The sequence below is a fragment of the Chionomys nivalis genome, chromosome 20 (assembly GCF_950005125.1).
Source record: "Chionomys nivalis chromosome 20, mChiNiv1.1, whole genome shotgun sequence".
Classification (NCBI taxonomy): Eukaryota; Metazoa; Chordata; class Mammalia; order Rodentia; family Cricetidae; genus Chionomys; species Chionomys nivalis.
In genome coordinates this window covers 4,084,738-4,097,062 of record NC_080105.1, presented here as the reverse complement: position 1 = coordinate 4,097,062, position 12,325 = coordinate 4,084,738, and the positions used below count along the sequence as shown (strand labels likewise).

The following is a 12,325-nucleotide window of genomic DNA, read 5'->3' as shown; positions in this document are numbered from 1 at the left end:
AATGAGAGGTGATCAGGTCACAACACTGGAATGGATAATTGATTCCACCTTGGAGGCTGGAGAGATGGTTCAGTGGTTAAAAGCATTTGCTGTCCTTGCAGAGGATCTGAGTTTGGTTCCCAGCACCAGGAGTTCTGACGCTGCCCTCTCCTGGCCCCTTTGGGCACTGCACTTACACACACACACAAATATACCAGAATACCCAGGTAGAAAATAAATCTTAAAAAGTTAATTCTTTCACCCAAGTACTAACTCTGTCCATCCAAGACTGGACAAGATCTGGTGTGTCCAGGATAGCACAGTTAGGGAGAAATAATTCTATAACTAGCATTATGGGAGTGATCCAATCACTGTGAAAATGTGGTTGCTATGATGGGAGAGGCTAGATGTAAAGCTGTCTGTTCCTCCCTCCTTTCTTCCTCTGTCCCTCCATGCCTTGCTCTTTCCCTTCCACCATGGGATAAGGCCATTCTGGAAGGACAGCTCAGTAGCTAAGAGCACTTACTGCTCTTCTAGGGGACTTGAATTTGGCTTCCAGCACCATTTCAGGTGACTCATAGTCTCCTGTAACTCCAGTTCTAAGGATCCAATGCTTTGTTCTGGGCTCCATGGGCACCGCACACACACACACACACACACACACACACACACACGCTTACATACATGTGTGTGCACGTGCGCGCACACACACACACAACCTAAAGCAAACAACTGCTTTGCAGACAACTTCGGGAAAATAAAATTGGTGAATTAAAGCCATGTGATGAATGTCTGGGCAGTCCAGGACAAAGGGGCTTAACTTCTGCCCTTCTGAACAACCCCCAACCCTGGGGCTACCCAACAAAGACCGTCTTCCTTCGGAAAAGGGTTCCCAGGGCACCTTTCATGTCCCTGTTCCTCAGGGTATAGATGAAGGGGTTCAGCATGGGGGTGACCACGGTGTACATCACTGCAGCTGCTGTGTCCTTCTGGGCTGTGTGGGAGGATGTGGGGCTGAAGTACACCCCGATGAGTGTCCCGTAGAACAGGGATACCACGGAGAGATGGGAGCCACAGGTGGAGAACGCCTTCTGCTTCCCTCCCGCAGATGGGATCTTCAGCACTGTTGCAAAGATGTGCGTGTAAGAGATCAAGATGCCCACGAAGGGGGTGATGACGGGCAGTGCACCCACGGTGTACACCATGACATTGTTGAGAGACGTATCTGAACAGGCCAGCTTCAGCAGTGTGCTAAGGTCACAGAAGAAGTGGGGGATCTGGTTGCGGGTACAGAATGAGAGGCGAGTCAGGAGGACTGTGTGGGTCAGGGCATTTGCGAAGGCTGAGGTCCAGGAGGCAGTAACCAGGAGGCCACAGAGGCGGGGCGTGATGGATGTAGTATAGTGTAGAGGGTGACAGATGGCCACGTAGCGGTCATAGGCCATGGCAGTCAGCAGGAAGCTGTCGATGCCGGCAAACCAGATGAAGAAAAACATCTGTGTGAGACAACCAGAGTAGGAGATGCTTTTGTGTCCCGACACGTGGTTGGCCAGCATCTTGGGGATGGTGGTAGAGGTGAAACAGATGTCTACAAAGGCCAGGTTGGCCAGGAAGAAGTACATGGGGGTGTGGAGCCTGGGGTCAGCGGCAATGGCCAGGATGATGAGCAGGTTCCCCAGGCCTGTGAGTAGGTACATGCTCAGGAAGACGGAAAAGAGCAGCTCCTGCTGCCTGGGGTCCTGTGACAGGCCCAGCAGCAGGAACTCAGAGACCCCGCTGAGGTTGGCGCCTTCCATGGCAGGCCTAGAATAAGTAAGAAACTGGATCTGTGCACGGTACTGACCGAGGTTCGTCCTTTTGTCCGTCGTGCCCCCCCCCCCGCCAACCCCTCACCCCCGTATACTTTTCTTTGCTCAGATGAGACCCTCACGGGAGAATTCTAGGCAGGGGCTCCACCCTGAGCCACGCCCCAGCCCCTCATTGAGGGATCCTACGCAGGGGCTCTACCTTGAACTAAGCCCCCAGCCCCTCACTGGGGATCCTACGCAGGGGCTCCACCCTGAGCCACGCCCCCAGTCACTCACTGAGAGATTCTTCAGTAGAGCCTCTGCCTAGAGTCCCACAGTAATAGGGTGGGATGACTCAGTGGCAGAGTGCTCTCGTAGCATGCACAAGGCTCCTGAAGGGGGAAAAAGGTAAAAGCAGTGCTTTGTAGGAGCGGGTACGTTGTCGAGATAGCATGTTTATCAGATTTACAACACTGTCGCAAAAGCTTGAGACAACCAACGCACAGCAGGACAGCTTATCTAGGCTCAGAGGTCCAGCGGCTCCAGTCCCAGCCTTGTGCCTGGCTGGGGCAGTGTGAAACAGTCTGCTGTGGTGGGTGTGGCAGAGGAAGAGAGAGAAGGAAGGGGCCAGTGCCCCAGTGCCTTTCCCACTAGGCTCTGCCTCCTAAATGTGTCACTGTTTCCCAATAGTGACAAAGGCTGATGACCGAGTCTTTTTGTTAACATCATTATTTACTATTATTACTACTATTATTTTGATTTTTCAATACAGGGGTTCTCTAGCTGTCCTGGAACTCGCTCTGTAGCCCAGGCTGGCTTTGAACCCACAGACCCATCTACCTCTGCCTCCCAAGTGCTGGGATTAAAGTTGTATGTTATCCCTGCCTGGCTTGTTTTTATTATTTATTTATTTATTTATTTATTTATTTATTTATTTATTTTTTGAGATACAGTCTCACTATGTAGTTCAGGCTTCCCTTGGGCTCACAGTGCTGGGGCTATAGACATGCTCCACCATGCCTGGCTCCAGTGTTTGCTTTTCCATCTCTTCCCCTCCAGTGTTTCTCTCTGTCTCTCTCTCTGTATCTCTCTGTCTCTCTCTGTGTGTGTGTGCATTTGTGTGCAGAACCTTAGGAGGCCAGAAGAGGGCAGTTGTTTCCCCGCAGCTGGAGTTACAGTTGGTTTTTGAGTTGCCTGACATGGGCACTGGGAACGGAGGGGCTTTCTGTATGAGCAGCACAAATCAGCTTAGCTCCACTGAGCCTCTTCTCCAGCCTCTAACACATGGGCCTGTGCAGGGAGTTCCAGATCCAAGGTTTAATGGACAATGATTTTATTTCCTCTTTTGCTGCTGTTGTTTTGTCGTTTTGAGACTTTTGTAGCTCAGATGGGACTTGAACTCTATGTTCCAAGACTGACTTTGGATTCCTGATTCTCTTGCCTCCACCTCCCAGTGCATGGATGACAGGCATGTGTTTCCAAGCCCTGCTGATCATTTCCTGGATGTATGACCAGAAGCAGGTCTGCTTAAAATAGAAGGGAATCCAGGCTAGCAAGACAGCTCAGGGCGCAAGGGAGCTTGCTGCCGAGTCTGACAACCTGAGGTCGATCACTAAGTCCCAGATGGTGAAGGGAGAAAAGAATCTTACACGTTTTCCTCTGACCTCCATACCTACCTACCTACCTACTCACACACACACACAATCACACACACACACACAATCACACACACACACACACAGAGAGAGAGAGAGAGAGAGAGAGAGACATGGTAAATAGATGGATAAATAGGTAGATAAAGAACGAACTCCTTGTAGATGGATGTGGGGACCACATCACACAGTGCTAGCTTTCCCTGGACTATTTTCTCCTCCTTAGTTTGGATAATGAATGTAATTTGTTATCCAGCTGAATATTTTTTGAATTTTAATTTAAGGTCTCTATGTAGCCCTATCTGTCCTGCTGTCCTAGAACTTGATACATAACCAGGCTGGCCTTGAACTCACAGAAATCTGCCTGTCTCTGCCTCCAAACCTGTACATTCTGAAATTATCCATGTTTTTTGGATGCCTGAAAATCAGTCTCTCTCTTTCTCTCTCTCCCTCTCTCTTTCTCTCTCTCTTTCCCTCTCTCTCTCTTTCTTACACACACACACACACACACACACACACACACACACACACACTCTTTTCACCCACTTTTTATTTTTACCCACTTTCCAGCCCTGCCTTCCTGAATTGGTTAGTTAATTTCAGAACCTAGCACCATTCTGTGCTCAAGGTCTTAACTCCTGTGAGCTGTCACCCAAGGGCCCTTAACTCCTCAGGTATCCTGCTTTTTGCTGGGCTTGCTCAGATCCCCAGAGGCTATGTCAACCCTATCTCAGTGTCTGGCCTGATTCTGGGCTCCCTGACTTAGCCTCATCCCCACTGCAGTCAGAGCTGCCCAGCAGGGCTTGGGTGGACAGTGGTGGCCACTGGCTGCCCAAGGGTGCTGACCATCTTGTCTGCCACTGCTCCTCATCACCCTCTACTTCCTCCTCCCCCTTCTCAGTCTTTCTTCATCCTCCTTCTGCTCTTTCTCCTCCCCCTCCTCTTTGTCCCCTTCTGCCCTCTATTTCAATTTTTAAATAAGGTGACTGCCATTGTTTGCAGTGCTGGAGGTGGATACTCCGCTGGCTGGGTCCTCTTCTGCTGTGCCACACCCTCCACCTTTGGTTTGTTGAGACTGGGGTCTCACTCTAGTCCAATCTGGTCTGGAATTCAGCGCAGCCCTGCATTGTCTTTGGCAAGCATGGATGACAGGCGTGGGTCGCCAAACCCAGCCTCCCTCCCGGTGCCGATTCACGGCTTGTCGCTGTTGACTCTGCTGACTCGCAACGTTACTCCATTCACTGGTTTCTTTGGCACCAGGCTTACTCTGGGCCACTCTCTACAATGATACCGGATCAGGGTGAGGGGACCTGCCTCTCCTCTGTAAAATCTTTCACTGGCTTCTACCATTCATGAGACGCTGATACAGAAGATCATGAAGAGGCATGGATGGAGCCCTCATCACACTCAGCACTCCAGCTGAGGGCTCTTTATCTCGATCCATGCACTGAGGGGACTCGGGAAACTATCAGTGGTTCAGCACGTGATACTCTGTCTTTCTCCAAAGTTCTTAACACAACACTAGACAGCCTGAGCATGGTGGGCTCATCTGTCACCCCAGCACTCAGGCAGCCGAAGCAGGAGGATTACAAGCTCCAGGTTAGCCTAGGCTACATAAGCGCTTGTCTCCAAACGAGCAGAAAAGGAACAGCAATGCCACGCGGGGCCCATACTGTGTCCACTGAGCAGAGCTGCCCCTTTGTCATCTTTTTTATAGCCACAACTTCATGAGGCCTTGGAGAGGGTCACACAGTGGGCTCGGCTGTACCCTCCACAGCTGGCTGCCCAGCGTGGCCTCTTTCTCCTTCTGCCCAGCTCATCTATCTCCACTCACCTATGGGAAGTGTCCCTCTGGCCTTGGGGTTCCCGGTGGGAGCTGAACCAGCGCTTCTTAGGAAAGGGTCCTGGACACTGTACGGCCTGTGGATGCAGATCTTTATCCCCACAAAGGAGTGTGCAAGGCCTTGGCAGAGCAAGATTTAACCTTCATCCTCACATCCTGGGCTTGGTCCCCATGGTCTTGTTAGGACGCTGGTTAATTGCTCTGTGTTCTGTTCCTATCAGGCCAGCTTCTCAGGGGCCGAGGACACCGTAGCTCCTTTCCAGGTTTTCCCTCCACACCTGTGGTGCCAGTGTCTCTAGGACTCTTTGGGTGTCTCCCTGAAGAGCGTGGTTCAGTAGAATTCCCTTGACACTGTGAGTCCTGCCCACACCCTGGCACAGGTTCGTGGCTTCCTTCTGCTGGAACCAATAGCCTATTCAAACCTTGTTAACAAAGATAAAATCTGTTATCTTTTGGGGGGCGAGGGACACACTGTCAGTAGTGGTCACGATTCCTGTGGTTAATACCCTTCCAGTCCTCTTGGCCTGACCCTGTTCTTCCGGGAATGGCCCCCTGTCTTCTTTTGACAGCAGCTGAGGGGTGTACCCCAACCTCATGTGAGGTCTTGTTCCCACTGACCTCACAAGTTTTGACTATAACCTCTCCCTGCCTCCCATTTTCTTCTAAACCAGGGTTTCTGAGAGCCCAGATTGTGTATTTGGGTCCTGCAGCCGGACTCCTCCACATCTTCGGAATGTTTTTTACCCGAGCTCTCTTGGTTTATCCCAAGTCCCTTCTTCAGGGCACGTTTCTCTGAGCTGCTTCCCATACTGGGGACCTGGTTCTGGGCTCCCCGAGAACCCACAGCCTGCGGGTGTTTGTTGTGTTTTTTGCTCTCACTGACGATTTTCTCAAGCACAGGGCTTGGGTTGAACTTTCTCTGCTGTCCAAATGCTGCTCAGCTGGGACTGGGTGTCAAGGCAGGAGAGGGGCCATTGCTGTGACGAACAAGCTAGCCTTCAGGAGAGTGACCTGGGAAACTGCACTTTTTTGTTCCCAGTGGACCACAGGAGCTTCCGGTTGGATGCGGTGTGGCTTGAACACCATGCCTTCTGCTCAAATCAGAATGAAACTAAACCCAATTATGAACTGGTTGAAGGTTGGGCAGGGGTACCTCAAGAAGTATCTCAGATGGGGAAGGATAGGTGCCTAAGGAGCATGCATGAGGTGCTGGGCTCCAGCCCTGGTGGGGGGGGAGGGGCGGAAAGACAGAGAGAGAGAGAGAGAGAGAGAGAGAGAGAGGGAGAAAGAATGGAGAGATCTGAGAGACAGTTTGGTAGGTAAGAGAATTTTCTGCTCTTGCAGAGGATCCTAGTTCAGTTCCAGCTTCCAGTTCACAATGACCTGTAATTCTAGCTCCTGCTCGGGGCTCTTAGGACATTGCACACACATGTACATGCCCCTGTCCTGACAAACACACAGACACATACATTTAAAAAAATGAAACAACTCTGTTTTTTTTTTTTTTTTTTCGAATCAGGGTTTCTCTGTGTTGCCCTGGCCCAGGCTGGTCTCGAACTCAGAGATGCATTTGCCTTTGCCTCCTGAGTACTGAGATTAAATGCATGCGCCCGACAAAACAACGCTTATTAAAAGAAAAAAGAAAGAAAGGGATTTGAGCAACCAGGCATGACATTTGTACACTGGTCCACCAGCACGGGGATCCGGAGGCCTGCTCCCATCACATGGCCTTCCAGTACCTTCATAAATTTTTATTTAGCTGCATGCCTTGATGTTGTAAAACGCTAAATTGTGTGGCTTTAAATCTTTCCTCCTGGGTCTCCAGCGTTTTGGGGGACTCTGCAGGACCTTCAGGCATCACCCCAACTCTGGATCTGAGCTTCAAGGAGGCTGTGCGGATTGGAAGTGGCACCGCGCCCCCTAGCGGCCACAGTGAGAAGCACGGTACAGAGCACAGATGCTTCAACCACAGCTCCTGCTTCCTGGTCCCTGCCTTCCCTCCCTTCTTCTTTCCTTCTTTCCTTCTTCTGTTCTCTCTCTTTCCTCCATCTTCTCTCCTCTCTCTTCTCCCAGCTCCTCCTCCCCTTTTCATGAGTAGAGGATGAACCCAGGACCCATCACAAGCCAGGCAAGCACTTTTCTCCTGAACCACACACAGAGCTACAACTCCTTCCGTATTCCTTGAGATTTTGCGGATTCGTGGCTCAAGGCAGATGTCAGTGTGTACATCTCACTATGTAACCCTGCTGGCTTGGCAGGACTATTCTCCTGCCTTAGCCTCCTTGGTCGTGGGATGACAGTTGTGCCGCCGTGACAGGGTTGTTTGATTATACTTTTGGGTTTTATCCTGTTGTAGAAAGGGTCTAGATATGCAGGTCAGAATGGCTGAGGACTCTCCGTACTCCTGCCTCCTGCCTCCTCAGGGCTTGGATAGACGGTGAGAACCATCACTTCCAGTCTCAATGTCCAGAGTTAATGTTTTCTTTTTCTGTCTGGTTGGGTCCATCTAATTGCTATGTGCCTTAGTTTGCTTTCTTTTTAAAAAAGATTTATTTATTTAGTGTGCATAGTTTTCTGCCTGCATGTCAGAAGAGGGCACCAGATCTCATTATAGATGGTTGTGAGCCACCTTGTAGTTGCTGGGAATTGAACTCAGGATTTCTGGGAGGATAGCCAGTACTCTTAACCTCTGAGCCATCTCTCCAGCCTCCTTCCCCCTTTTAAAAATGATTTATATATTTTTACGTGCATTGATGTTTTGTCTGTGTGAGGGTGTAGATCTCCTAGAGGTGGAGTTACAGGCAGCTGGGAGCTGCCATGAGGGTGCTGGGACTTAGTTTGCTTTCCACCATGACCAAGGCTGGGCAGTGGTGGTGCACACCTTTAATCCCAGCACTCAGGAGGCAGAGGCAGGTCCATCTCTGTGAATCTGAGGCCAACCTGGTCTACAGAGCTAGTTCCAGGACAGCTAGGGCTGTTACACAGAGAAACACTGCCTTTAACACCCCTCCCCAAAGGAAAAAAAAACCCACCATGACAAAAAGGATCTTGGTGAGGAAAGGATTTATTTGGTTACACATCCTGAATCACAGACCATTGAAGGAATTCAAGGCAGGAACTCACTAAGCAGGGCAGGAACCTGGAAGCAGGAGCTGAAGCAGAGACCATGGAGGGTACTGCTTACTGCTTTGTTCCCCATGGCTTGCTCAGTCTGCTTTCTTATAGAACTCAGGACCACCAGCCCAGGACTGACGTTGTCCCTACACATCAATCAAGAAAATGTGCCTCAGGCTTGCCCACAAGCTCATCCAGAGGCATTTTCTCAGCTGTGGTTCCCTCTTCTCAGGTAACTCTAGCTAGGGTCAAGCTGAGCAAAGTGACCAGGACACCGTGTGTCTTGTGGATGCTCATCTTTGAGGACACTGAGGACGTAAGAACAAATTTAGGGCTGGTGAGGGGACATGCTGGACAGAGGCTTGATTTTGATCCCTGGGATCAACATGGCAGAACACCTGACTGCCAAACGTTGTTCTCTGACCACACGCACACCAGCTAAATACATTACTAGTAATAAATAAGTAATTTAAAAACAAACCTATTTAGTCTGACTGTTAAGATTTGCTAATGTGTACAAACACTCCACCACCAAAGATCAAGACATTTTGACCTTTTCTAGACATGGTGATGGAGACATGTTATCACAGTTACTATGGGAGGCTGAGGCAGAAGAATCACAAAACAGAGTGAATTCAAGGATAGGCCTTGTTCCAAAAGAAAAAGAAAAAGGTGAACTGGGGATGTAACATGCTCAGGGGTAGAGCCCATGCCTAGAACCCCTAGTGAGTGACTGGGCCGTGGCTCACAAATCAAGCCCCTGTCTAAGCCACTAATAACAGTACAGACACTTTCTACTTGAAATCCTGAGTTGAGCTATCTTGCTTAAGCCTTGGGTCTACTGTCAGTGATAACAGAAGCTTAAAAATGGCAGCATCACTGGGTAGTGGTGGCACATGTCTTTATCCCAGCACTCAGGAAGGAGAGGCCAGCCTGGTCTACAGAGTGATTTCCAGGACACCTAGGGCTAATGTGGAAGGGCCTTCTGTTTGTGTTGATTTCATTGGTTAATAAAGAAACTGCCTTGGCCCATTTCATAGGCCAGCCCTTAGGTGGGTGGAGTAGACAGAACAGAATGCTGGGAAAAAGGGAAGTGAGGTCAGACGCCGCCATTGATCCAGTCGCCAAGTCAGACATGCTGAATCTTTCCCGGTAAGCTACCACCTCGTTTGTGGTGCTACACAGATTATTAGAAATGGGTTAAGCAAGATGGGAGAATTAGCCAATAAGAGGCTAGAGCTAATGGGCCAGGCAGTGTTTAAAAGAATACAATTTGTGTGTTGTTATTTCGGGTAAAGCTAGCTGGTGGCTGGGAGCCGGGTGGTGGGAAGTGGCCCGCAGCTCCTTCTACATAGGGCCACACAGAAACTCCGACTTGAAAAACAAACAAACAAAAAAATGGTAGTATCAATTAGTGTCAGAGCTGATAGCCCTTAATGAGTTCTCATTACTCCACTCAGCTCTATCACTATCAAAACAGCAGAATAATTCGTATGTGGCTTGGCTAGTGAGGATCACACTGAGTGACTGTCTTCTACTTAGGTAAAATCTGACCTAAGCATAATTACTGCCAAGGTCAGGAGAGCTGTAAGTTTCAGAGTCTTGTAGGCTGATGATTTTCTTCTTCTTCTTCTTCTTCTTCTTCTTCTTCTTCTTCTTCTTCTTCTTCTTCTTCTTCTTCTTCTTCTTCTTCTTCTTCTTCTTCTCCTTCTCCTTCTCCTTCTCCTTCTCCTTCTCCTCCTCCTCCTCCTCCTCCTCCTCCTCCTCCTCCTCCTCCTCAACCTCCTCCTCCTCTTCCCCTTCTCCCTTCTCCTCCTCCTCCTCCTCCTCTTCCTCCTCCTCTTTTTTTCCTTTCCTCCTCCTTCTTGGAGACTGATTTTCACTGTGTAGCCCTGGCTGGCCTGAAACTTACTAAGAAGACAAGGCTGGCCTTGAACTCAACTCACAGATACACACCAGCTTCTCTCTCTCTAGATTGCTGGGATCAAAGGCATGTGCCACCATGCCCTGTGACTTTCCTAGTTAGATATGCATAAAGGTTTGTTGACTCTTGGTAGACACTGATCACAGACCAAAGAAATCACTCTACCCAATCTAGGTTAGGACACCAATGCATTTATTGAGGTCACCTAGAGAGTATGGGTGACTCAAGCCAGCTCCCAAAGTTCACCCCAGGATGGTGGTCGACTCACAAAAGCTGAGCCTCTTGCAGACAGCTCCATCCCATTGTCCCCACCTTAGAAGTTCTTACTGCTTTATAGACTTGAGGAGTGGCCTTGCAAATCCTATAAATCTGAGGAGTTTCCTGAGACTTGTAAGTTTTATTTCCTTCATATATGATATGAACCTTCGTCCTTCCTCTGGGAGTTTGGAGGAAATCACCAGACAACAACCCCTGCCCGACTGTAGAAATGTCAGTCGTGGGTGAGGCAGGTTGACTATTAGAGCTGCCGCTGTTCTTTCTGTGGCTGTAACACAATGCTGTAGACTGATAAGTTATAAGGAAAGGAGGCTTGTTTTGCTCTGGGGTTCTGTGAATACAAGGTTGAAGGTTGAAGGGCCACATCTGTTAATGGTTCTTTTCTGGAACAGTCCAGGTTTGCTTTAAACTCAATATGTACCCGAGAATAACCTTGGACGGCTTCTTAATTTGCTTTTTTTGTTTGTTTGATTGGTTTTTTGAGACCTGGTTTCTCTGTAGCTTTGGAGCCTGTCCTGCTCTTGTAGACCAGGCTGGCTTCGAACTCACAGAGATCCGCCTGCCTCTGCCTCCTGAGTGCTGGGACTAAAGGCGTGCGCCACCACTGCTCAGCGGCTTTTTAATTTGTATTTACCATTATTTTTCATGTGTGGCCTGTATGGTATGTGTGTATGCATCTTTGTATATATGTATGTGTGTGTACACATGTGGAGGCCTGGGGTTGATGTTAGGATTCCTCTTCCACTCCTCCACCTTATTCTCGATCACTGATGTGGCTAGTCTGTCTAGCCAGCTTGCTCTGGGGAATCTCGTCTCTGCCTTTGGAGGCTGGGATTAGATAGAGGTGGGCTATCACAACCACCCAGCATTTGTATGGGCTCTGGGGATCTGAACTCACATCATTCTGCTTATGTGGCAAGTACTTCAGGGCTGCAGCCATTTCTTCAGGCTGACTGTGAAATCTCAATCCTCCTGCCTCCACCTCTCCAGTACTGGGGTGACAGGTATTTCACCATGTACAGCCTAAAACACCTGCCCTCCTATTTAAATAATTTACAAAACATTTATTATGTGTGTATGTGCCATATGTGTGTGGTGCCCAAGGAGGCCGGAGGAGAGAATTGGATCTCCTGGAGCTGGAGTTACAGTCGGCTGTGAGCTGTACGACGTGGGTGCTGGGAACCCAACACAGGTCTACAGGACCAGCAGCCGCTCTAAACGGCCGACTCACCCGCTTTCCCCTTCATGCATTATTATTATTATTATTACTATTATTATTATTTTGTTTTTTTGAGACAGGATTTCTCAGTCTCAGGATTTCTGGCTGTCCTGGAACTCACTCTGTAGACCAGTCTGGCCTTGAACTCACAGAGGTCCACCTGCCTTTGTTTTCTGAGTGCTGGGATTAAAGGTATGTGCCCCCACTGCCTGGCTAAATGTATTTTTTTTTTAAGTCAGATTCTTGCTATGTGTCCCATGCTGGCAGAAACTTGAGGTGCCCTTCCTGCCTTGGCGCCCCTGTACGAGTGCAGGGATGAGAGGCATGCACCCCGAGCTGGGGTACAACTGCCGTGGCGCCCCTGTAGGAGTGCAGGGGTGACAGGCATGCACCCCGAGCAGGAGTGTAACTTCTAGCTTTCACACAGAAGGAAGAAGTGCACCCTGGAGGAGGCAGCTGGCCAGGTGCAATAAACCACGCGTGTATCCAGCCTTACAGAAAGACTCCTGGGAAAACCAGCTCCCCAGAACG

At 49.4% G+C, this 12,325-nt stretch overlaps 1 protein-coding gene across 1 annotated transcript; it reads right to left on the bottom strand.

The window, feature by feature from the left end:
• Positions 1 to 833: 833 nt before the first annotated feature.
• Positions 834 to 1,775, bottom strand: LOC130863122 (olfactory receptor 1361-like). Its single transcript, XM_057753042.1, has one exon. It carries the CDS (start codon positions 1,773 to 1,775, stop codon positions 834 to 836), a length of 942 nt encoding a protein of 313 aa, XP_057609025.1.
• Between the last annotated feature and the right edge of the window lie 10,550 nt (positions 1,776 to 12,325).

Coding starts and splice junctions, on each gene's coding strand:
- LOC130863122 (XM_057753042.1), bottom strand. CDS start 1,775: ATGGAAGGCGCCAACCTCAGCGGGGTCTCTGAGTTCCTGCTGCTGGGC.